The sequence below is a fragment of the Xenopus tropicalis genome, chromosome 4, assembly GCF_000004195.4.
Source record: "Xenopus tropicalis strain Nigerian chromosome 4, UCB_Xtro_10.0, whole genome shotgun sequence".
Taxonomy (NCBI): Eukaryota; Metazoa; Chordata; class Amphibia; order Anura; family Pipidae; genus Xenopus; species Xenopus tropicalis.
Window position 1 is genome coordinate 104,658,159 of NC_030680.2, and position 27,264 is coordinate 104,685,422.

The window sequence follows — 27,264 nt, forward strand, 5'->3', positions numbered from 1 at the left end:
GTAATTCTAAGCTACCTTATAATACACAATAACGCAACATTTTATTGGCTTTAAAGTTATTTGAAAATCTGTTTAAAAAAAGTAGTATCTGTTTATCGCTTTCTGTTCCTTTGGTTTTGACTTTTAAATCAGTGCATAGTCAGTTCTAGTCCAGGCCTGTAGCTTCTGCTGCATTGCTTTAGGAGTAACAGCCTGGTGAGCAGAGCGTAAAAACCTGCCGCTTTAAATTGAAAATACATACACAGTGTACACATAACTATAAAACCACTGTTAACATGTAAAAAATATATATTTGAAAGATGCTTAAAATTCATTTCAGTTTAGTGCCATGAAGATATGTGTTGAAGAATGTGTTGATAGACAAATAATAAATCAGTCAATAAGATTCATAATGTTCAACAAGAGATCTTGAAATAAACTCCCCAATTGCATAGCTACCCACTCTGGAAACTAGTGGTGCATAGTGGGTATAAGACTTGACAATATGTGTGGGCTTTTTGCAGACTGAGCTGTATCTTTTGTTGGGTATTTTCAAGTTTTTTCTCTTTTGATGGAAGTATGTAAATTTCTGGTTGCTTTTAATAGTGGTTGTTTATTTGTGCTTTTCTCCATCTTTTCAGTGCAAGGCTACCTTCATTTGCAGGTGAGTTTCTGTAATTTTGCCTGTCAAACATGAACAGTATAGAAATGCAAAAGCAGTACCTTTTGGACTTCATCTATGTCATTCGCTTTTTCTGTGCCATCTTTCTGGCCTAATGGGATACTGTGTACTTTTGCACTGTCTTCCAGGATAGGAGAATCTGAATGGCTTGATATTTCACCTAAAACATACAAGACCAATGTCATATTTTGCTAATCAAACTACCAAAAGGACATATAATCATAGCAACAATAACCAAAAAAATAATATAATCTGAGCAAATTGAGAGGAGGGGTTTGGAGATGTCTTGCAGTGAACATACAGGTTCATTATACATTTTTAACAGGATTTTTAACTGCAACTTACTTGCCTTCAAGGTTAAATGGTTGCCCTTTTTATTAGCTACCACAGGGATCACCTGAATATAGCTGGGCCAGTGGGAGCTGTGTGGTCATAGTCTCACTGCACCCCTGCCAAATAATTTTACATTTAGCGATGAGCACTGTCTGTAGTCTAATTTACTGCTTACAGATTTAGCAGTATAAAACTACTAATACAGTACATGTGATTAACTTGTGTGTCTATCAGTATGATAATAATCTTCAGGCCCATAATATTTTATGCAACATAAAGTATTTTTATTGCTGTGTTCAGTGAACAAGATACAACATAATGGTCAATACAATTTTAGGTGCATACAGCAGTAGCACAGGGAGACAACACAGAAAGATGTTAGAAACACTGTCCCTAAAAAAGTCCAGAGGACTGGGAAAATCACTTACAGGATAAAGGTGGCCATACACGTTATAATTACAATCTTTCCTGTGACCATTGGCAGACATATCCAGCTGATGCCATGCAGCCATTAAACATATCAGTTGCCATACAGGAGTGGTTTACTGTTGTGCAGGCTTGCAACAGCAAACTTTGTCCTAAATGCCTGATTCTGCTATATTGTGCATCTTATCTTGGTCCATATTTCCTTTGACTATTTCCTGAACACCCATATTCTGCTTATCATTGCAAACCAGCTCTTACTTTTGCTACAAATTACTTAAGAAACCAAAATGGACCTAAACATGTAAACCTACTTTTTAACTTTGTACTTTGGTTTGAGACATTCTTCCTATCTTTCAATGATTCTGGATGAGTTAGAAGGCCAGTTGAAGTTTCCTTTATAGCAAATGTCTGCTCTATTTGTGAGGGGTGCAAAACCTAAAAGTAAAAAAAACAAAAAAAACCTAAAACAATTTGTATTTAAAAAAACAAAAGAAGCCAAACAAAAAAAAAACAAATTATAGCAAGTCAGTGTTCCCTTCCAAATCTCAGTGGATGTGATAACTCTGTAGATATATGCAGGGTACTGAAACCACAGTGATATAAGTTTTATCATACAAAACACTTATAATGCTTTAGTGTTGAATGTAATAAGTATTAAAACCAACAGGCTTTTAAAATGTAAAAGACATTATACATGGAAGGAATCAAACTTGATATAGAGTTGTAAGCAACTGATGAAATGTTGGGCATTACAGGCCAGATTTCAGTAAAGTCAAAGTGGAGCAGTTGAGAGAAAAAGGTAGTCTTCAAATAATTCCAGAAACTAGGTAAAGAGAGAAACTAAGGGCTTAGGGAGATTGATTCAAGGTTGAGAAATTGGATATAGGCTCTTAAACTGGGATGGGCTGCACCTCAGCCATGAAAGTGCAACTGTACTATTCCTGTCCCCTAAACAGGGGAATTATTTGAAGACTACCTTTTTCTCTCAACTGCTCCACTTTGACTTTACTGAAATCTGGCCTGTAATGCCCAACATTTCATCAGTTGCTTACAACTCTATATCAAGTTTGATTCCTTCCATGTATAATGTCTTTTACATTTTAAAAGCCTGTTGGTTTTAATAATCCAACAGTAAAACTAGGCAAGGGTTTGCTATTGCTAAACAGCTAGAGAGACCACACCAGTCACCTTCAAGGCGGGCTGGGACTCACTCCTTACCTTACCTGGAGCACCAACCCCCCCGATACAAGTCTAATAGGTAATAGACCTGCCACAGAAAGGGGCCAGCATGGTAATTGCTGCCTATGTTATAGGTGGGCTAAAGAACAGTGGCACTATTTTCTGGTGGATAATTAATATCCAAATTAACCAATATCTCTATACCATTGTGTTGTAGCAGTACAGTGTTAAAGGTTCAAATATACAAATGTTTGCTCCGCTTCAGCTGCTAACTCGTTGCTGGCTGGACAACGGGTGAATTATTTTATAAAATTATAGAGCCAACCACTACTAATTGATACGCCTTCCCAGGTCCCCTGCTGCCCAGACAGGTATGAAACTGAACAATTTGCCTAAATAATTTTCAAATAAAACAGAATTACCTCTGAGGAACTCTTGTTGGGTTGATGTAGACAACCTTCTGTAGGTCTTTTTGATGAATCATAATTAAATGATGGAGAGTGAAGTGGAGACAAAACCTTCATAATATCTAAAAAGAAAGCATGTTAAATCTAGGCAAATGTATCACATTATAAAAAACCTTAAAGCAATAAAGGAAATGAGACAGAAAGGTGAATATATAGTAAATATAATAAACAAAACTATTCAGGAAAGCAGTAAACAATGGTCAGGGAAACTTAAATATGTAAACAATATGTCTGTTGGACAGATATGACCAGAGTGAAATGCAAAACATATGCAGTAATGCGATATTTAAAGCCCAAATTCAAACCATCACTACTGTGGGAAAGTGATTATAAAAAGTGTAACAATATATTATCTGGTGTCAAACACCTATTACAAAAAATGCATGCTACAGGTGCATATCGTTCTATGAAATGGAGAAATGCTGCTGGTATAGCTCCTGTGATTGGCTTTGCTGCAGTGGGATTTCTTCAGAAGATTTAACCCTTAGAGTCCCATAGATCAAGGTCTAATGTATGGTGCAGGCCATGAAGGACAACAGTGGCTGCACCATAGATTATGTATTTTCACAAGTTTATGTGGTTCTATGTAGCAAAGGCGGCCACCATTTATTAAAATCTGTTTTGTTTGTGTGCCCACAATTAAAGGCACCTCTGCTTTTCATTATTTTCAGTTTTGAACAAGATCTCATGTATAGGTTACATGCTTAGGTTAAACACTTGCTACTTTTCTCCAAAATGGGGGTGTGTCTGTTTATGCAAAACCATCAAATCAGATATTTCACATAGATAACCTAGTATATATTTAACAGGGGGCTGCCATGCATTCATATGGTGATTATGAGCATGTAAAAACACCTTTCCTTCTGAACACACACTTAAGGGCTCTGGCACACGGGGAGATTAGTCGCCCGCGACAAATCTCCCCGAAATGCCATCCCACCGGTGAAAATGTAAATCGCGGTGGGATGGCATACGTGGCGGCGTGATTTCAGTGAAATCGCGGAAGTTTCCTCTCAAGGCAACTTCCGCAATTTCACTGAAATTGCGCCACTGCGTATGGGGAGATTAGTCGCCCGTGAACAGGGAGATTTGTCGCGGGCGACTAATCTCCCCATGTGCCAGAGCCCTAACTAGCATTTAGTAAATTATCTTTAAAGGGATTTTCAATGCAGGATTCTGCTGGAGAAGCTCCATTAACTCATTTTGAAAAACACATGTTTTCCCATGACAGTATTCCTTTAATCTTGCCGGTAGAAATAAAACAATGCAATACAAGATAAGAGCAGAGATCTTTATTGGTAAAATGAGACTTCCCTAGAGTGTTATAAGAAAACAGCACAAAGTATAATTAGCCCCTAAGAGTTGGCGCTCACAAATCACTACTTATAGTAAAATCAATCAATTTATTTCCACAATCAATGAATAATAATAATAAAAAAAAAAACAACATATAATTCATACAATATAAATACAAATAAAACCAAAATGCATGTTTTCTATTTTACACATTAAATAGGAGAAGATAGTTACAACGTCAGTCAATGCTATTATCAATAGATAATCAAACAGAGAGTGGGTTATTAGGGTAAATAGAAAATGTTGTGGCTGATAAATCACTTAATCAATTAGAATCATGTTCCTAATTTAATAAATAGACAAAGGAGGGGTATAATGAAGTATAATTAGGACAGGCTAAAAAAGCAGGGTTGGACCCAGATAGAAAGGTGGCAGGGACTAACACCTTAAATTTAAGCTCCCAATTCAGGTCCTTTAGACTGATTTGGCAACTTATCTGCCAATTTATGGGACCCTCTGATGGGCCTCCCCAACCCTTACTTGGCTAAAAATCGGGAAGATGACAATCAGACAGGCTTGATTTTTCTGTTTCATCAAGGACCACATCGGCTTACTGATGGGGTCCTTGCTCCAAAGGCTCCTATCCCCTTCTCTGTAATGTGAAATGTAATTAGGCCTTAGGGCCAAACAGTTGGATTAGAAAGATATCGCCCACCATAGGTGGGCATAACGGAGGCAAGATTTGCTCGTTTGGTGACCTCACCAAACAAGCAGATGTTATGGTGTATGACCACCTTTGATGGATTACAGGATTGCACTGACTGACCAGGAAGACTAGATGAGCTGCCTAAAGGGCAAAACAAGTATCTATTCCTCTATCTATCCTCAGTATTAACAGTCCTCTTTATCTGCTAGCCACGGGATGTGACACTGGAAATTGTAGCAGCTTAATAGCTGCTTGTTGTAGACCCAGATACCTATTCACTATTGTTAATAATTGAAAACTATGTAACCAACATCTTACCTAAAGAAAATAGTGGTGCTGGTTCCTGAAAATCATTGGAATTTTTCAACAAAGGGTCACTTAAAGATGGCAGGTTCAGTTGCACTGTACCTGCAAAACTGGGCTCTGTGCCATTGCTTGATACCTGTGTTTGAAGTAAGTTAAAAAAAAATCACCCAACAGGACTATATTTGACAAGTTACACTATAACAATTCCTAGTAACTGTCTAAAATTAACTTCAACAAGAAAAGTTTCCATTTGCATTGAAATAAGATGTACTCTGATGGCCACACGGGAGAACATGTACTGTCTGTATAATGGGCTAGCCAATAATGATGGAAGTTCACTAAGGAATTTGAGGTTAGTTTTTTCATTTAGATGCAACAGCAAATAAAGAGATGAGTTATTAAAGAGGTACTTTACTTTTCAAAAAACTTTCTCAAATCAGTTCAATAGTTCAAATATCATATCAAAAATAGATGCACTTGTTGCTTTTTATAAGTTTACCATTTTTCTATTTAAAATTTGCTTCATTTCCACCCCTGGTGTTTTTCAGCAGCAGCTCAGTAAGGGCAACTGCACACGAGATTTGTCGCCCGCATGTAAATCTTGTCCCCTACGGTAGCACAATCTATTCCTGACTATCCAAAACTTTTAAATGACAAACATGCTTGTATGCCAGCAATGGCGCAACACGGTCAGGCCCTCCCCCCACCACGCCACAACCCCTCCCCCCTCCCTCAGTAGTGATGACCAATTGCGGTGATTTAGCTGCCATAGATTAATATACAAGTCACTGCAACTAATAGAGCTTTCTTTGAGGTGGTGCCAATTAGTAGCCGCGACTTGACTATTGCTCCGTGTCTCTTCACCCTAACCCTTTAAAAAATAATTCCCATCGCTTTTAATTTGCAGTTACCTTTTCTTGCTTTTCAGGGTTTTCAGGAAACAAACTTCTTTTAGAATTATATTGCTGGTGATGTGGGCCTGCAATTAAAAAAAAAAAAAGTAAAATCCCCATTACAATTTGCTAGATATCAAAATTCAAGTTACATATTCAGTATTGTGAAATATAGATGTAATATGTAAAAATACATCAGTGGCACATGCAGTCCGTATTTCAGCAGCAATTGCAGTGATGTATAGTTTGTACTGCTTAAAATACAGTTCCACTGTAACAGTTGTCCGGTTAACAAATGGCCCCCAACTCTCGCAGTAGATTTCAATGGAATGGAATTTCAATATGACTGGTTGGATGAAAGTATTTGTAAAAATAAATGATGTGTCAAAACTGAATACAATGACCGGAGTTCATTTTAGTGCTTAAAGAGAGCTGAATTATGCTTCAAAGTACTGCAGTGTGGTCATTAGTCTAAGGAGTAGTTTATTTCTGGTGTACTATTCAAAAACAAAGACCTTTTCAGTTGCTTTTTAGGTTTAACCTTTTTTGTGAAATTAAGGTTTAAAAGATACATTTTTCACCCTTTTATGTTACCAGAAGCAGCTTTTGTGACATGGGGGTCATCTTCTTTGTAACATGTTAAAACTAGATGCATTATTTAAAATGTTTCCCTTAGCGCTCCTAAAGTTGACTTTTACAGTCAATGCTAGCACACTATTTTAGTCCAGTCCCACCCAAGGCAATGCATCTCACCAGCCTGTTAGCCCTTAATTTACATATGCAATGGAGGAAGTGATGTACTGCCCATGCAAGTACACCCCCCACCTTCTCCTCCCCTAAAGCTGTGCCCCCAGGCATGTGCCCTTGAGTGGCTATATGGTAAATACAGCTCTGGCCAATGTATTAGTTGCTGGCATGCCTCTTATGCTGATGGAAAGTGTATTCACTTACTGTATGTAGCACACAGCTTAGACAGTTGCAACCTGCTTGCTGCTGCTACAGTAAAAACAGTAACCCAATTTATTTTTTTAACTGAAAAATAGCAAGAAATAGAAATTGTGTAAAAAGGCCTTTTATCTAATGTTCACCATCCGCGAACAGACAACCATTTAACCAAGCAAAGCAGGGAAAAGTGACACTTAACAACGCTTATCGCTGTCCAACTTATGTCATGCAGCGCCAACGTTGAACTTAATTCATTTTGATAATGTGTGTATTTGGGATAATGGATCGGGTATTGTTTGAACATTATAACTTCACACCTGGGTGTAATGGCATGAGCGCCATTGGAGTGGGATGGACTATGGTGCTAATTGTTTGTAATACACATTTGTTCTGTGTATCCTGGCAGTATTAATATTAATAAAGATTTAAAGCTGGTGGCTTTTATCAGACCAAGTTAGCAGCTTATTGGTCAGTCTAACTGGCTAAATATTGGCTAAATATTAGGTTTAAAAATCCCTGCCTGATACACAAGTGCATTTATGTGGTAAATTGTAATATCCTAATTCATCCATCGTTTTGATTTCAATATTAAGTAAAGATCTACTTGTTTTTGTGCATCTTATTGTGTATGCCAAGCTTTGGCTTCCGATACAAAGGCCATTCTGTGGAATTGATGTTTTAAAGGAGAACTAAACACTAAAATGTATATGGCTACACATTTTAATATACTGAATCAGCCTAAAGTTTCAGCATCTCAATAGCAGCAATGATCTTTACAGTTGTCACAGGGGCTCACTATCTTGGAAAGTGTCTGACACTCACATTCTCAGTGGGTTCTGAGCAGTTGGGGAGAAGCTAAGCTTAAGGGCTGTTGCAAATTATCAAGCAGAAAATGAGGTTTGCCTGTCATATAGGCTGATGTTACAAGGCCGATTATTACATTTTGATGCTAATTGCACCGATTTCTGAGCAGACTTACAGTATGACATTTATATTCTGTATATACAGTATATAGCATGTAAAATCCATAAGCTCAGGCAACAGCACAGATCATGTGCTGGGAATCAGCAGAAAAGAAGATAGGGAACTACTGGGGGAACCTTCCTAGGGCAGTGCCTAGGTTGCCTTGGGCTTGTACAGAAACCCAGATTATAATGTAAAACTTCTTTAGTTAAGCTTTAGTTCTCCTTTTAGGAATTATATTGGAGGCAATTTTATTACTGGAACTTTTTGCAATTTTCCAAAGATAGATACATACTCAAATAGATCCTTGCCACTGGATATCCTTATGATAAAACAAGTTTATAAAAAAGACAATATTTACCACTGTAGGCTTATCAGATTTCAAATTTATTTTCCCAATAGAGGCGCAGTTGTATACACAATCTTTTTCCACATCCACCACAAAATAGAACCAAATCTTTATACAACCAACTCGAGGTTTATTTACAAAACATCCATAATACAGCAAAAGTGGGACTTCATAGTTTGTGCTTGTCATAGATGTATGGGATCTACTATCCAGTAACTCATTGTCCAGAAAGCTCCAAAATACAGGAATGCCTTTTCTTACAAAGTCCTATTGAAAGTAAAAATTTATATTTTTGACAAATTTCATTGTAACAGGATTTTAACGAAAAACTTTGTCATATCCAAATGTTATTTTAGTAGCCATATATATTGCGCTCCAAATTATGCTATTTAGAAAACACCAGTTCCCAAGGATTCCGGATAATATATCCCATACGTGTATGTACAGTTAAAATAATAATTTCCTACCCCACTTCCTGATTTTGCAGAACTATAAATAAAACACAAGCAAACAAGCCAGGAAACACTGTTGCCCAAGGTTACTAGGCTTTCATTAATTTATACTGTTTTTTTGCCAGAATATTTTTTGGAAACGTTGCTTTATAATACTTCATAATAACCATCCCTAGATACATACACACATAGGTAAGTTAGAGCTATGGGGATACTGCACCAGGGCTTGCCTGTGTTCGTAAATAAGCATGTAGAGGCCAATACAGGGGATATTGAAGAGCAAATTTCACAAATAGCACATAACCTTTATATCATGTATCAGTTTCATTTTTACACTGAACTGTTCATTTAAAAGGCTAGTTTTTGTGTGCTTCCCATTCATAGGGGTATTTTACCTTAATGATGGTTCCCATTAGTGGCACAGATTCCCATTTACTTGAATTGGGAGACAGGGGTGTGGCCATTTCTGAAGTTTTGTTTCCCTTCCATAGAAAGGGAAAATCAGTAAGCGACAAAAAAACAAAATATTGCCCAGTCTAGCATTACCCTTAAAGGGGTGGGTTCACCTTTAAGTTAACTTTTAGTATGTTATAGAATGGTCAGTTCTAAGCAACTTTTCAATTGGTCTTCATTATTTATTTTTCAATTATTTGCCTTCTTCAACTCTTTGCAGTTTTTATATAGGGGGGAGGGGGGGAATGACCCCAACAGCCAAAAAACAATTTGTCTATGAAACTACAGTTTTAGGTTATTGTTACTCTTTGTAAATTCTTTTTTTGAGGCCCTCTCATATTCATAACAGTCTCTCATCCAAATCAATCCCTGGTAGCTAAGGTAACTTGGACCCTAGAAACCAAATAGCTGCTGAAACACAAAGTGGGGAGCTCCTGAACTAAAAAACTACAAAAAGACGACCAATTGCAAATTGTCATAGAATATTACTTTCTACATCATACTAAAATTTAACTTAAACATGAACAACCCCTTTATGCTCCAATAGTGTTTCTTCTATAAATTCTGCAAATGTGTGCGGGGCAAAAACAAGCCCCTTCTTTAGTTGTTTGAGTTAAGGATTCCATCTAACCTGATTCAGAGTCGCTGCTATCTGAAGAACTGGAATCACTGCTGTTGCTCACGTCAGAGGCAGAAGAGCTAGTACTACTCTCACTCAGTCGGCTAGGTCCTCCAATTGGCTGTGGGACAATATTTAGTTCATCTAAAAAAAACAAAACAAAACAAAAAAAAAACCATATTAAGATATTCAATATTAGGGGGATACAGAGAACTTTAAAGGAAATGTAAACCCTCAAAACAACATCTAAAATTCCTCAGAGCACTCACTAAGCATTTTGTTACTTTTTTTTTCTATTTTATAACGATATTAGCAGTTTTTGCACTACTAATATTATGAAAACAGTGTCACCTGCTGTTCATTTTGTCTACAGTCCTCTGAACATGAAGCTACTAAACAGAGAAGAGTAAGCTGACATTTCTCTGGTCAGTTCTAAGCAGAGCAACATCATTGTATGTTTTTCTCCCTAGCATAATTTTCGGCAGGTCTGTAGGCAGTCAGATAAAATATACAGCAAGAGGCACTGTTGGACACTCAAATGTATTATACAAACAAAATAAGGATATTTTGCAATCATTTACTCAATAAAAAATAAACAGATGTATGTATAACTTTATTTATAAAGCACCACAAGGGTACGCAGCGCTGTACAATCTTAAAAATTACACACAGGGCAGACAAGTGTTATAATAAATAAATAATATATATATATATACATATATATATATATATATATATACACACAGGTATGGGCATTTGCCCTTAAGTGCAGGACTAGGCAAAATAATGTTTTAGTGCCCTGGAAGGTAACAGCTGAGCTTTTTCTTAAAGAGAGTTAGTGAGTGTTCCCTACGGAGGGATTCAGGGATAGAGTTCCAGAGGTAAGGAGCAGCAAGATAGAAAGGTTGAAGACGAGAGTGCGCAGTGGGTGTGGATGGTGTAAAAAGACGGAGGCTCCGAGAGGAGCGGAGAAGACGACCAGGAACATGCAGGGAGACTAGTGAAGAAATGTAGTGAGGAGCAGAGGAGTGAAGGGCTTTGAATGTTAGCAGAAGGATTTTGTAAGCTATCCTTTGCTTAACAGGCAGCCATGCTAGAGAGCTTAAGTGAGGCTGAACAGGTTCCCTCTTAGGAGAGAGCAGGAGGATCCTGGCAGCAGAGTTTAAGATTGATTGCAGGGGAGAGAGGTGGGAGTCTGGGAGGCCGGTTAGTAGGAGATTGCAGTAATCTAGCAGGAAAGGGTAAGGGCATGGATTAGTGTTTTAGCCGTTACTTGTGAAAGAAAGGGGCGTATCTTGGCAATATTGCGGAGGAAAAAACGGCAGGTTTTGGTAGTGTTATTAATGTGTTTAGAGAAAGGAGTGTAACTGGTTAAAGATGACCCCAAGGCAGTGTGCAGAATTAACAGTGTTGATGGTCATGCTGTCAATAGTAATGGTGAAAGGAGGAGGAGGGCCAGGTTTGGGCAGGAAGACCATGAGCTCTGTTTTAGCTAGGTTAAGTTTGAGGTGGCGTTGGTTTATCCAGGAGCAGATAGCCAGGAGGCAGTTAGCAATCTGGGTTTTTTTGCATGCACAGATAATTTAAATTTCCCCACAGCATCTCAATAAAAATGTAGGTATGGGCTTTAATTTAACCATTACAGAACCATGTATTTCTTTTAGTTCAGCCATTCCTTGGTGGAATGTACACCCAATTTATGCACACATTAAAAAGTATTTGTGATTCATTAATGGTTCAACATCACTTTAAATTCACTTGCATAGGATATAGGATTTTTTTTTTTTTAACAGAAAACCTTTTGTTTTAATTGTTTTACATTTTGTGGAAAAGGTATGCAATGGACAATATATGTAAAAAAAAAAAAAAGTATAACCTTGGATTTTCGGTTTCTTGGCAGAGCTTAGCTGGCCACTGACATCCCGAAGCCGCTTTTCTAATTCTTGCTTTTTTTCTTTATTCAGCTGTTCCTTTGATTTTAAAGATTTTATACCTTAAAAATAAAAAGACAATTATATTGTATTTAGTTAAACATTTCTGCAGAAATCAGGTTAATTCTTTAGCAAATGCACTTACTGCTTGGCTTTTTAGGTCTTTTTCTCAAGCAAACCATTACATATTTTTCCAGATGCCTCAGTGTTGATTGTTTCAAGGTCTCAAAATCAATTTCAATTTCATTAGGATTAGAGTCTTTCAACGATGGCTCTCTGGACTGTATGATATGAACAATGCGACCTAGCTTTTCTCCTGGCAATTTATTGATATCCAAACTCAGCTGTCTTTTCTCATCATAACTCATTGGTTTAACATCCTCTTCTTCATCAGAAACATGTAATTTCTTTTTCTTTGCATCACTAAGAAATAAGACGACTTAGTTTACAGGTAGCAGATACAGAATATTCTGAACTGTTGTACATTGAGCTACAATTATCAGTGATCTACAATGTGATTTATAGTCATCCTCAAATTAATCAAGGGGATACCGCTTAACTTTGAGTTAAGTAAAATTTCTATCTAGTTTTTTTTCCTCTTTAATAACTTCCCCATTGGTTCAATGCATTTCACCCACTGTTTGTATTTGTCATACACCCCCACAGCACTGGGAAACAGCCTGTGTCTTCAAAATTGGCAGCGCCCATTTTCAAGGAATAATGACCTGCCTGGGGCAATTTATGGCAATTTAAAAAACAAAGCAATGCACAGATATGTGTTTTCAAGGTTTATGGCAGATAACAGTATCAGAAGTAATTGCAATTAAAATGCCAAATATTCTAATGTGTAAATGTGTTTAGTACTCAAATTAAAACAGCAGCACTCATAAGTCACCTGTCTTGTGGGACAGGTACATTGCTTTTTTATACTCTATCATAGTGCCTCTGTGCTATTTTTGGTCATCTCTGACAAGTGGCATTTCCCTGACGACAAAACAAGGCTTCCCATACATGGCAGCGGGGCATGAGGTGGCATGCAGCTACTTGCAGCTGATATCAAGTTGGCAGTAACACCTGCACAGTGCTGACCTTTTTGGTTGAATCTCTGATAGAACATTTTCTAATATAGCCTTGTGAGTATTACCTGCGTATTTGTTTGATACTTTGGCTCTGATACAATTAATTAGAACAGAGCATCACTATAACAAATATCCAGTGGAAATAAGAATCCTGTAACACTGGCTCAGAGCCTCCAAGCTTTGCAACAATGACTGTATGATTAGATGAACAAATCTTTTCTAATTCACTGTAGTACCTTATTGAATATACGCAGCATTATCATCCAAGGTTGTTGCCTAGGTTTTATTACTAATAGCATTTGAATGGTCTTAAATTACTGTTGTTCTGCGATATTGCCAATACATGGCAAAATTGAATTTAGAAATGAACATCAGAGAGGATCTGCAATAACTTTAAATGTCTATGTAAGTGGATCTTATTATATAAGGAATAATATACCCCCTATTGTAAAAAATAAAGATATCAAGTCATTATGGAGTTATATATATATATGAGAATGAACTGACAAAGTGACAATGGTTTTACTGTATTAACTTACTTGAAAATAGATCTCTTCTTCAACTCTTTCTGTTTTACTTTTTTCTTTTTCTGACCTTGGCAAGATTTTCTTTTCAACAATTTCTTCCTTTCCCTTTTCTTCTTTTTCTTTTTCCCTTTTCTGGACTTCTTTTTTGCTTTTGATATGGGTGTTTCTGTTAAAGCTTTTAGCTGTTCTTGAACTGCCCTGAGCTATAAGATTACAGATGTGTTTTACAGAACCACCATAGTTTTAAACATTTGGCAATTGTAATGTTTGCTGTAACTGTTGCATTAAGTGACATCTTGTGGTGATTTGAAAGGCATGCACTTAAGAAAAATGCAATTACTCCAGGCATGACAGTTGTGGCTACACACTTTGTCAGCCAATACTGTATAGAAAGGGTAATACCACTGGCTGAGGAACCTTTTTTTTTTAATCAATATGATAATTATATTATAATTCTGAAAAATGTTATCTGAATTTGCAGAGATATGTAAATTGGGTCACAACAAAATACACTAAAATAAGCATAAAATAAGCATTTAAAATGTACAGATTAACTACATTAAGGTTTTTAAAATATTAGAATAAAAATTAACATGCAATAAACCATTTTATAGTTAATGGTAAACCAAGTTGGCATTTTTGCTCAATTTGAGAAAAACGCAGATGTGAAAAAAACACATAAGTATGCAGTTTTCCCAGTTTATTAAAACATTCAATGTGCTACTTTTATTCCATGAAAAAAACTACTCCGTGAATATTCTGTTGCTTTTTTTTTTTTTTATCTTAAACAAGGTTCCACCCAAACTCAAATTTTAAATAATAAGGCCCTATAATTTAAGTGTTTTTTCCCTTAGCTGTTTGTTTGCAAACAGAAAATAGTTGCTTTGGCCATCATAAGGATGCTATGGTAGGCCTAGATATTACCAGACCAGAACCCAGAGACTGTGGGCAGTTGCAGGGTGAATAAATAAATTGGCCCATCTCCACAAGACTAAAGACTGGTTCAACTAGTGAAGTAGAGTAAGATCAGGTCACTAAACTATATAATGAATAGTTTGCATTTGCAGAAATCATATTTATAGAGCTAATACATACTTGCTCTTGCAGCAAAGCAAGGTGTTGTGCACGTTCATCTTCGGAATCAGAGGAAGAACTTTGTTCAGAAGAGCTAGAACTACTACTTTCTTCAGTAGATGTCTTGTATCTCTCTACCATACTCTGAGTAGCAAGTGGATCATCTGGTATTTTAGCAAACATGCCCTCAAAAACGTCCTGGACATACAAAAGATATTTAAATAAGGTTAAATATTTGAAAGGCTTTAGGCAGTTGCTGGGTTGGAATAAGGAAATAATGTTAAAAGAAACACTTTCTTTCAAAAACTATTAGAATGTAAAAATTGAAATAAAAAAAAAAAAAAGAAGCAGCTTAAGTAAAGCAGATCTATATACAGTAACAGGATTGCAAGGTTCCCAATTACCTGCATCTTTCGAGCCATGTTTACCACTTCATTGTCAGGCGGATTGTACTTATAAGAATTCATGAACATTAACCGGACATCAGAAGCAAAATCTTGGGTGTCCTTATAGAGTCCATTTTCCATTTTGTCCTTAAAGAAAAGTGTTGGAAGGGGTAAGAGTATAATATGACAAGAAAAGTATTAATTACTGTAAAGTATTATAACACTATATTGATTACAGAGATGTTTAGTCTTTTTAGAACACATCCTTCAATATATATTTCCCAGAAAAACTAAAACATGCAAACATTTCATTGAGAGAATGTGTTATGGATAGGGACAACCCAAAAGCATTAGACGAGAGTGGCTTACTGTACTAGCCTGAACATACAGTAGGCATATAACATTAAAGGAACATGACAAGGGGACTCCTCAATTGCCCTTCGCCTTCAGCCATCCCTCTGAACCCCATTGTTACATACATTAATAAAACATCAGGAGCCGGAAATGGGTTAAAAAGAGGCCACAGCATTTATTCACATTTTATCAAATAAATAGGACCTTGCCAGCCTCACCCCAAGGCAATATTCAAAGCCAGAATTCCATAAGAGATCGCTACTATGATCTGCTGTTCCTTACTGAAGACTTGAGATCAGCACTATGTCATTATATCCACCACTGAGTATTAGGCTGCCTCTACCTACAGAGAGGATGGCCCCAAACTCTGCTACCAGCAGGAGCTGCATCTCCCACCATGAGAGAAGTTCAGCAGCCCTGCTGCCGGTCCTGAATCTGCAGTGCCTCGATGATAGGAAATCCAAGCAAGCTGTCACCTAGCACAAGCAGTAGTAGCGTCTGTATAATCAACCCACCGTGCAGTCAAAGGAGAGAAGCTCCTTTCTCCCTCTTCTAAAATTTCCTGTGCAGTACTCTGGCAAGGTCCTACCGCTGCTGTGACAGATACAACTTAAAATACATTAACATATATCAACTGTTTTGATCCAGAGGAAGGCAAAAAACCCAGCCTGAAGCCTGTGCCAATTATGCCTCAAGAGGGAAAAAATTCCTTCCTGACCCCACCTGGCGATCGGAAAGTTCCCTGGATCAAGGATTTGACTTTCATTTAACATAAATAATACCATGCAGACTCTCACATTCATACTGTATAGTGTTACCGAAACCACAATATAACAGTGCATATAGGAAAACATTCACATTCTGTTATTAACAGATAATATGAGAGCATAAAGAAGAAAATATCCTGGCATTTTACAAAATATGCAAAAATAATGGGAGGGTGGGTGGGATGTTTCTACCTGTTCAGAAGATAGGAAGTGAACTCCTTCTCTTGTGACATCACATCCCTATCCTTCTCCACCCCCAGCCCAGCTTTCCCCCTCCTTAACTTATTGCTTCTCACCCAATCCCAGCTGCATCTGATTTTTCCAATCTTTAAACATAAACCAGTGTAATCTGGCTGCTGGTCATTCGGATCCCTTGTCATGCAGCCCCTGCGTTTATAGCTTCAGGGCTTCCTGTAACATCAAAAAATTGTTTTAAAGTAATTAAAATATAATGTGCTTTTGCTCTGCAAAAAACTGGTATTTTTGCTACAGAAAAGCTACTATATAAATAAGCTGCTGTGTAGCCATGAGGCAGCCATTCAAGCTGAAAAAAAGGAGAAAAGGCACAGGTTACATAGCAGATAACTAGTAGATAAGCCCCATATAATGGGGATTTATCTGTTATCTGATAATAACCCGTGCCTTTTCTCCTTTGAATGGCTGCCCCCATGGCTACACAGCAGCTTATTTATATTAACTATAGTAGTCTTTCTGAGGCAAACACACCAGTTGTAGCAATGCAGGGCAACAGTACATTATATTGTAATTACTTTTATACACTTTCATTTTTTGGTGTTACTGTTCCTTTAATATCAGTGCTACTAAATTTGCCTGAGCGTTATTTAGGTCAGCTGAAACACTGCTCATACTTTGTGTTGCTGTTTGTGTTACTAGCTTAGGAACCAAAGGAAAACCACTAGCTAATCAAAATCAGATTTCGACTGTCAGATATAAATTTTTTAAATTGCAAAAGTTCTTCTAGCACACAGGAAATCTAAACTTGTTATTTCTATGCAGCGCTGCAACGTGTTTTAACGCATTCTTTGTTATAATTGTTGTGTTTTTCATTCTGCTTTTGGTTTCGTAGCATCCCTATTGAGTCTTACAAAATTTTACAGTTTGTTCGTAGACCCTTCTTAAATTAACATAAAACATTTTAAAGATTCTAAATATTCAGCGTGAATATCTACAAAACACCTACATAATGTGGAACCAATTACTTAATGGTGCTTATGTATACTGAAACCAATATTGAATTCTGTGCACATGGACACAATTAAAGGGGACCTGGCATTATAAAAAATAATTCCAAATCCTTCTTTATCATGTTAGTTGAGTAAAATGAACTTTACTTACACTACATAAACCTTATTTCCTTCAGTCTTGCAAGTACAGTTACAGCAAGCAGGCAGCTGCCATTTTGCAAACACTTATTAAGACAAGCGTTGCTTCATCCCAAAATCTTGTTTATGCTTCACAATCTGGCACCTGATGCCCACATACAGGATACATTAATGCAATGGCATCTATGCCTGAGGCAAAGTGGCAGCGCAGGCAATATATGAGTGACAGATCAGATTTTTAAGTACCTTTATAACAGGCATGGATGTTTTAATAAAAAAAGAATTTGGGTTTCATGTTTAATTTGTAAAGGATTTTTACAGGTCCCCTTTAACAAGGATACAAAGAATTGTTTGCTGGATGTTTTTGTTAAGGGTTCTAGGTAATGACAGGATATCCAAATTTTACTTGATAGCCATCCTTGAATAACCTGTTGAGCCCCATGATGCAGGTTGGAAGATCTTCACTTCACAAAACCATAATGTACTACAATTCGAATGACTCTCTAACTTGGTAAATATATAATCAAAAGATGCTGAAACATGATACATTGCAAATTATTTTGATGCAGTCTTGTGCATTGGGAAAGGGGTCATGCAGGTAACCTATAAGAGGAAGTGTAAACAAGGGAGGGTGACTGGTACCATACAGGTGATCAACAAGACAAATTGTGCTAGTGGGCTACAGGCAAGATCTAAGACAACAACAACCAAAGCCTAAAGATTTCTTAGCTGTTGTGTATGGGTTAATATACATAAATCACATTGTACTGTTTTACTAAGCCATATGTAATATGTTCATAGCCAACTGAACTATTGGTTTTCAGGGTTACTCTGTATGGAGTTTCATCGATTTTAATGCCAACCTCTCTGGCAATATGCAGAAATCTTAATACCAGATCACCACTGTTAAGACAGGGGTATGTATGCATTATGTTAACTAGCCATTAAAGGGGACCTGTCACCCTATGAAACCATTTTAAATCCTATTTTATTGTGTAAGGCAATTAAAATAAAACTTACTTTTACCATATAAATTTATTAAATCTTGTTTCCTTCATTCTTTTGGAATCAACAATCACACCAAGCAGGTGCCATTTTGTGAATAATTATCAAGGCAAGTTTTGTATCATCCCAAAATCTAATGTATACCCCAGAAGAGAATCTGATGAATACATGCACAGGCTACACAGTTATAGACCACGAGGAGGGTGGGGGCATGTGAGGAGTGCAGTGACATCAAGGAAGGTCAAAAATGAAACAAATATGAAAAGGACTTTTAATAATCCATTTTTTTTTTATATCTAGGTAACAGGCGTTATAGACGTTTTATAAGCAATGCTATATAAATGGATGAAAGAGAAAGCCAAATATTGCAACATAGGATTCTTTACCTAGATTTATTAAATCAGATTATAAATGGCCTAAATAAACCAGCATTTATTAATTTAAAGATTAATTATAGTAAAAGAAAATAAAATGTAACATAAGCCTCATCTCATGGAAATAAAAATAAATTAAACATTCTGTATTCTTTTTTAGGAGATAACTTTATCACGGTCAAATACATATTCTGGGCAAAGGAAGGACCCCATTTAATGTATTAGACCAAACTGTAAATCAAAATCTAACTCCAACTTCTGCATACAGAAACAAGAGAGGAACAGATTGCTGAGGGAGGATTTGCAGCCCCAATTTCTTTCAACCTAAAATTGGGCATTGAACCCTAAGAAAATAACTCCAGAGAGAGTCAGCATATAAAATGCTGCTGAAGGCTACATCAGAAGTGCAAACCTTTTCTGATATAGGTGTAGGGGTTTACCAAATCTGGGCCCTTAGGATAGAGACCCCTGTGCGCAGACCCCTGGGTGGTGCTGGTCATGGGATAGTGGGTAGAGCTGGTATAGTTATAGTTAACAGGGAGGGTCCCTGCAGTTTTGGGTAATGGCCACAGGGTGGTGCCTAGGCCCATATAAGGGGAATGCAGCCATGTGCTGTAGGCCAGAGTTAAGGGAGAGCCTCTGAGAGCAGAGGTATTCTTCCCAAAGGTAGATTAGTAGGTTTCTTGTGTCAGGTCACTCTAGGAGTGCTATGTAGTAAGGGCACAGTTAGAATGGGCAGAAATAGCCCCTCCAGGAGTGGTAGAGGGAGTAGGCTCCCCCAGCAGTACATCAGCTGGAGTGCAGGGACTCAAGAGTCTAGGTAGGTGGTTAGGCTGCCGCTAGATGGGGTACTGCTCTGAGGGTACTTAGTCGTGAGTACCGGGGATGAGTCCTGGAGGTGGTCCGTCTTGGCGAGAGTACCGGGGAGAGCCCTTAGAGAGGGTCTCTTGGCGTAGAGTACCGGGGAGGACATCTATAAGGGATCATCCTGGCGGGAGTACCGATAAGTTACCCAACAGGGGTAGGTACGCTGAAGGAGTAAGGAAGGAGAGTGTCCCCTGCACTGTATATGTATTGCCACTCCTGGAGAGGTCCTGCCTAATAAACTATCAACTGTTTCATCACAACTGTGCGTTCATCGTGTTTGCTTCAAGGAGCACCTACATACCAGTAAGTGAATGCCCCAGGGAGGGGATTCCCTTTGGGGGTTGTGTGAGGTCTCAGGCAGCACTACACCAAGTATCAAGTCCCAGGGAGGGAGTTGTAGTTCTCCCATAACAGAGCCCTGGGTGGAGGCACGCCAATTATCCAAGAAATCCCTGCTTCCCCCATAGTCAGCGGGGCTCAGGACTCCTGGAAGCGCCAAGACAGATTAATTCAGCAGGTAGTGCCACATCAAATTGATAAGTGGGCTACATAGGACTGGGGGATTCATAACCTATGCAATTTATATACCACTCCACCTTGAATGCCTGCATAACTGTGTGATTCAGTCCATCAGCAGGTCTGACTAACTTGAATCAAACCAGCATATATTATTTTCTATAAATATTGTGTAGTAACAAAAATATACTGCAAATCCTCTGACCATTAAAATCTTCCAACAGTTCACCAGAGGGGGATTTCAAAGCTCTGATTAATTCATAGGATTTTAAGGGGCTTATTTAAGGGGTGAAACTGAAAATATGGCCCTAAAAAAATCTATATACATGAGTAGCAAGCTAGGAACTCCTCTGGTGAACTGTGGCAATTTTTTAAGGTTTTCAGTAATTGCATTTTATGTAAGCAGCCATCTTGTGTTCTGATAGCATACCAGTACATCAATAGGAAGGGGATTCAAACAAATAAAAGTGAAGTAATATCTAGTGGTAAAGGGAAAAGGGACAAAAAAAATACACCGACTACTTGGAACATCTCGTTAGGAAAGGAAGCCAATATATTGATTTGTACTCGTAATAACAGATTTCAACTCAAAATAAACTTACTCTGATGGTTGCAAGGTCCATGGGGTGTTTGATGGCATCACTACAATCAAGCAAGGATGTAGGGATCACAGTTTTATAGAAAGGCCATGCGTACTCTGCATGTTTTTTTGACATCATCTCATTAAGTATATTGTTGCAATGCTTTAGCTGTTCACATATTTGATTGCTTTTGATAAAGTGGATGTGATGCTGAGAATCAGGCAGGTCCACAGCTGAAGTTTCAGCTGACCTAGTTTTCTCTGTTCCAGACAGTATTTTGTTTGGTTTGGGTTCAGATAAAGTTGGAGAAGATTCACAGCTGGTTGCAATGAGCGATACAGCAGGAGTTGTTGTATCAGCTTTCCTTTTAATTCCTTTATTGACCTAAATGTAAAATGTCAAAAACAAATTTTTTAAAAAAAATATCATAATTATGAATGCAGTGGAAAAAACACTACCCAGAACAACCACCCCGGGCCTATATACATAATGTTGATGCACTCCTGGCTGAGATCTCTCATTTTTACAGCTGCATTTTAATCGCATAAATTATTTGAAGATACAAAAAAATTGTATCCATACTGCAGATATGGAAACATATTTGAGCTAATATCTGGCAATATCAATGATAAACATTTTTAAAACCAATGCAAAAAAAAAAAAAAAAAAAAACTGTTCAAAATTCAGGCAAACTGAAGGAGTCAGCTTGGATTTAATGATGCTTGCCTTCTGCAGAACAGATTTACTCCTGAATGGGTTTGATTTTTTAATTTGTATTTAAAACCCCTGTAAACACTAAAACAAGTTTACATAGGCCCTTTTGAAGTTTCAGGTATCCTTTTGTCTCGCAATCTGTATAGGCATGGACATGTCTGTAAACATACTGGCGACACAAACACCTGTAAGAAGTGCTGGGTCAGAAGTTAACAGCAAACCTCAAATATTCCCTACAGCATCAGATATGTAAAGGTCAGTATCTGAACAGAATCCCATTATAGACTTTACAACATTTGTATCAAATACTGCAGTGCTTTGAGCTCATATGTGCCTCCAGATTTTCTGATACTAGTTTCAATAGATTTTGGGAGTAAATGTACCTTTTCTTCAGTTGTAAACTTATCTGCAAACCATTATGCAACTTCAGCTCTAAAAGTGGCCTTCTGGAAAATTGGCAGCTTATTTGGTGCACAGGCTTGCATTTCAAGCTGGGATGAAGTCTGAATCGACACATTGGTGCAGTCCTCTGCTGACATCATGCATTGGCAGCCATTATTATACAATTGTTGGCTTGAGGGACAAATAATCTAAAGGTAGGCATATTGGGAAAATATCCACTTGTTTGGCAACCTCTCCAAAAATGGTGAAAAAGAAAAATAAGCTTTTTTTACCTGTGAGCCACATTCAAATGTAAAAATGCTCCTAAGGTTACAAATACGGGTTCTGATTGGCTATTTGGTAGCCCCTATGTGGCCTACAGTAGGCTCTGTATGGCAGAACACCTGGTTTTTATGCAACCAAAACCCAGAAATTCAAAAATAAGCACCTTCTTTGAGGCCACTGGGAGCAACATCCATGGGGTTGGAGAGCAACATTTTGCCCCCGAGCCACTGGTTTGGGATCACGGTCAGAGAATATCTTAGAATAATAAATCTCAGAAATTCCCTTTAGCATACTGGTCACTACCTATTCTTACTACAGAACCACATTATAGACCTTACACAATTTTTTTTTTGTAAATAATGTTCAGTGTTCAGTTCACGTGCAGCTCTTCCCATAATTTGGATCTCCATACTAAAAAATAGTTTAAAGAGTTAATAACCCCAATAGGATCATTTTACCTCCCATAAAGATCAATGATATCTTAGTTGGGATCACGTATAAGGTACAGTTTTATTATTACAGTGAAAAAGGAAATCATTTTTTAAACTGTGAATTTGGGTAGTATAAAAATGATAAATAATAATAATAATAATAATAATAATAATAATGAACTAAGTTAACAATTTTCCCTTAATCATGTCTGGGAAAGTAAAAGTCATACAGGTGCAAGATTATCCAGAAAGCTACAAATTACAGATTGCATTTTCAGCAAATCTAGTTTTAAAAAAAAAAACATGTTTCCTTTTACTCTGTAGTGAAACACTATTTGGCAATAACTAAGCTGTGTGAATCCATATTGGTGGCAAAACAATCCTATTGGGTTTATTTAATGTTTCAAAGTGTTTTAATGGACGTAAGGAATAGTGAAACAGCTTACAAATGTAGAGAATAGAACTCATACCTGTAGTCAAAGCAATATAAAGGTATCAAACATATACCATGTGACAGTAAGGCTGACTAATCTGTAGCTAATTATTTTTTTTAGAACATATTAGGAACAGCATGGGCTGTGGCTAATAAAATCAGTAAAAACTATATTTATTATAGAATTCATTGATATTTGGAATATATGGCTGAGAAACAGTATTGCAGATAGTTTAGAATACTTTATATTTTTTTTTCAAATGCTGTGTAACAGGTTGTCTTAATTAGTAAACCTAGAAAATACCTGCAAAGTTTACTATAGCAGACCAGTATCCTTGCTGTCTGTTCCCAATAGTTAATTAACGATTGTAACAATCACTGGATTTATTAAATAGACATATGCTGCAGATGGAGCAATGCGAGCTGCAAGGAGTTTTCTTTCTAGGTATAAACTGAGCAGATGCATTTACTGGGCGCTTTACAGAGTATGCATTATCATACCACCAGATGGCAGCCACGGATTTGAGAAAGGTGTGTGACCATAGCTGTAGACTCCTTTGAAGAACAAACCTTACTTTGCGTTGAGCCCCGCCATGAGCCTATATCATGATTATTCTTAAAAGGTTGTACTAAGTCTAACCTGAATATTGTTCAGCTGCTGAATATTCAATAGCTAATCCTCCTTTAATAAATGCAAACCATTTTTAAATGGACTCAATGAGATATTTCTTAAAGTGACAGCTCATAAAAGTGAAATGGCTCACAGCAAAGTCCACCGTTACTAATTTACACATGTTGGATTTTGAGAGACATTTACAGCTTCTATAAATCTCATTCAAGTGACTAGAGAGGCACAGTTGACATGCTTTATTTCATATTTTGATAAATGTACTCTAAGGTTAAGGGCTAAACTCCTGGAGTGCTTCGGATCAGATTGTGGGTCAGATTTTATCTGATCTCCCCATGCTACACCTAGCAACAGCACGAAATTTTGTAGCATCCTGCAAAATCTGATCTCCACTAGTGGTAAATGAAAACAAAACTACTGAAGAATTTGCGAAACTACAAAAAATTTGTAAAATGTGGCTACCGCATGACTTTGACATGACTGCAACTTTTCTTTGAAGTGACTAATTTCACTTTTAGAATTTTTGTCTTAACAAATTTTGGCAGCAGTTTGCAAAAAAATTTGCCAATGGCGAAATGTGTAATCTTGCAGCAAATCCATGCCTGGTGAAAAAAATTGCTCATCACTAATCTTCCACAGATGTAATGTTAAGATCAGATACATTTCATTTTTTCTTTTGTTCATGTGTCTACATCCAACAGTCAGTATATTCCAAAAAGGGAAAAAAAAAGTATTTTCAACACCATCAGTTTTCATCTTGACTGATGTGGTTCACAAGCGACCAGCGTGTTGTGATGGAAGTCACACAGTTTACAAATCAGATTTTTTTTTTTTTTTATCAGACCCATTATATCTTGACTCACACGACTACAACCAACTAGTCGGATGCATTCTGTCGATCCAGCACCGTCCAACAAAGCCCTAGTGGAGTTTAGCCCTTAAAGGGGTATTAAACCCTGTTGCACTGCTCAACCAAACCTTACTCTACTGTTGCTGGACTACAAATTGCAGAACAATTTAACATATAATCAAGGTTGAGGCATGCTGGGAGTTGTAGTGCAGCAACATCAGCAATAATAACATCAGCAATAAAGCAATATTGCACAATTAAACTTTTCCAAAACTTTCACTGAAATCTCAAGGGCCAGCGGCTGCACTAAGATGCAAGAAATCCTCCAATGAGAATTCCAGCTGATCTGTGTAAATCTGGCTCCCTGTTCTATGTTGCTGCAATTGGAGTGTCTGATTTGAGTGTCATATAATGAAGAAAAAAAATTACAATTATCTCTATATGTAAGATAACAGCAAGATGCCTAACAGTGCTGGGAATCGGTGTTACCATTGGTCACTTCTGTTGCACTTGAGTGCAGAGAGTGCATGAGAGTTTGGGTCAGTAGAAAGCTCAGTGGTATATTTTCTTGCATCTATAATTACATTTTCAGCAACTTCTATAGCAAAACTAGGGGGGCACAGTGGGACAAGCGTTATGATTGGGTTAACAACCCCTTTAAATTTCTTTCAGTATACCCGAGATGGGTTTCATTTTCAGTTCCATTCTTTCTGTACCTGTCAACAGTAACTATAAATGATGTTACCAGGGTACTTACTCTTTCTCACTTCTTATTGAGAAATTCAAAAGGTCAATTGTCAAAGTATCTTAGAATGAATCATTTTGGCAATTGTGCTTAGGAACCACATCAAAAATGTTGATATATTATATGATGGGATGTTCATCGAAAATTAGTCACACTGTATTTACAAGAGGAAAAATGTATACTATACTGTACAAAACACTGCTTGGAAGAGATGTTTCCCCAAGCCTAACCATTTGCAAGGCAGGTACATAATTACCCCAACAGATTTAAGAACATTGCTGCAAAGGGGAATATACCTAAATAAGTACACAATAACACAAACAGTACATTAGTTTTTTTTCGTTTACATAAAATGTCCAGCTATAAAAAAAAACCTTTTTTTTGTTTGTTATACAGTAAAATTAGAGAATTAAGGATGTGAATATTTTTGTAAGGCACTGTATATCAACTTTCCCCAACTTTCATTCAACAGATGACATTCTATAATATGGCTATCTAGGTCTAAGGAATGATCAGAAGCAAATGCTCCCCTTAGTCTCTTGCAGAGGTTTAATTCTCTAATTGCTTATAACATGAGCATGGCATGCCATGTGTGCATGCTTTACAGGAGAGGAAGGTGATTTTTGTTCAGGGTGGCTACCAACAGATGGCTTTCCATAATAGAGCTAATTGAGAGACAATTGTTTGCTTCCCTATTGCAGTTGGGCTTTTTTTGGGGAGGTGAAGGAACCCTAAACCATCCTTATACTCAGCCAGTGATCAAGCTGCTTATTTATTCAGCCCCTTATGCAGTCTGTGCTCTAAAGGCACTACTTACAAAGACCTGTGTACATTTTATGTGTTTTCTGATTTTTTCTTTTGGATTAAAAAAAAAACAAAAAAAAACTTATTTGTTTATATCTTGCCACTATTGCACAACATTCTTTAATATTAAGTGGCTGCAAAAGATACAAAGGTAGATGCAGAGTAAAAGCTATCTGCTCTCAAGCTAAAGGGCAGTGACACACGGGGAGATTAGTCACCACGCGACAAATCTTTATTGTTGCCTTGAGAGGAAATTTCGGCGATTTCAACAAATTGCGGCGCCGCGTATGCCATCCCACCGCTGATTTACATTCTAGCCAGTGGGATTGCATTATGGGGAGATTAGTTGGCCGCAACAACAGAGATTTGTCGCAGCGCGACTAATCTCCCCATGTGTCACGGCCCAAACTGTTCATAAGGTATGGCAGGAATCATACTTTTAATAGGTCTGCCAGAAGTAGGAGCAAGTTTTATATTAGAAATTTATAAAGACCAGTTTGTGACAAGATGACGTCTAAAATCTTTAGCAGTTGCAGCACAGGGTTTATTATCTCTTATAATCTAATGCGATAATCTAAAAAAGAAAGTCTGTCCCAACCAGACTGCAATTTTATAATAGGGATACAAAGGGAAGAAAACAGCAACAGGCTACAGGTGGGAAAGAGTATGGGGTATATTTTATATAGCATTTAAGCCAACATCACTGATGATGTTGCCCTTTGCATGGTGGCAAGGGAACAGCGAGAAACTAGCAGCATGCGATCCTACATAGTATGGATTCACATAAGTGTGTGTCTCTAAATTATAAGAATATATGGGTCACTGGGACATACCATATTTCTATAATTAACAACCAAATATAGAGTTATAGATCATGTCAACTTACTTTGCTAACTGAAGATGCAGAATGGGAAGAAGTACTTGACCGAATAACAGACAAGGGAACAAGGGTTGTACGTTTGGGCATCATGGCAATTACAGGACAAGGAAATGTACGCCTATGCATTTTCTGTGATACCATCTTCTTCTTACAAACTGGAATGTAATCAGAATCATCTCTTGACTCTAAATTTGAAGAAATAGAAAAGCAGAACAGAAGAATATAAATAAGTGTTTACACACAAAATTATTAACAGCATAC

General features: G+C 37.3%; 1 protein-coding gene across 1 annotated transcript in view; it reads right to left on the bottom strand.

The window, feature by feature from the left end:
* brdt (bromodomain, testis-specific) overlaps window positions 1–27,264 on the bottom strand; it is a 47,198-nt gene that overhangs the window by 5,918 nt on the left and 14,016 nt on the right. Inside the window, exons 5-17 of the mRNA XM_012962441.3 lie at window positions 27,010–27,188; window positions 20,874–21,236; window positions 15,064–15,192; window positions 14,681–14,857; window positions 13,598–13,788; window positions 12,125–12,402; window positions 11,925–12,041; window positions 10,061–10,192; window positions 6,286–6,353; window positions 5,387–5,510; window positions 3,022–3,128; window positions 1,732–1,855; window positions 703–821 (exon numbers count right to left, since the gene is read on the bottom strand). Of these exons, the coding sequence (XP_012817895.2) occupies window positions 703–821; window positions 1,732–1,855; window positions 3,022–3,128; window positions 5,387–5,510; window positions 6,286–6,353; window positions 10,061–10,192; window positions 11,925–12,041; window positions 12,125–12,402; window positions 13,598–13,788; window positions 14,681–14,857; window positions 15,064–15,192; window positions 20,874–21,236; window positions 27,010–27,188 (2,108 nt within the window). The remainder of the gene's footprint in view (window positions 1–702; window positions 822–1,731; window positions 1,856–3,021; window positions 3,129–5,386; window positions 5,511–6,285; window positions 6,354–10,060; window positions 10,193–11,924; window positions 12,042–12,124; window positions 12,403–13,597; window positions 13,789–14,680; window positions 14,858–15,063; window positions 15,193–20,873; window positions 21,237–27,009; window positions 27,189–27,264) is intronic.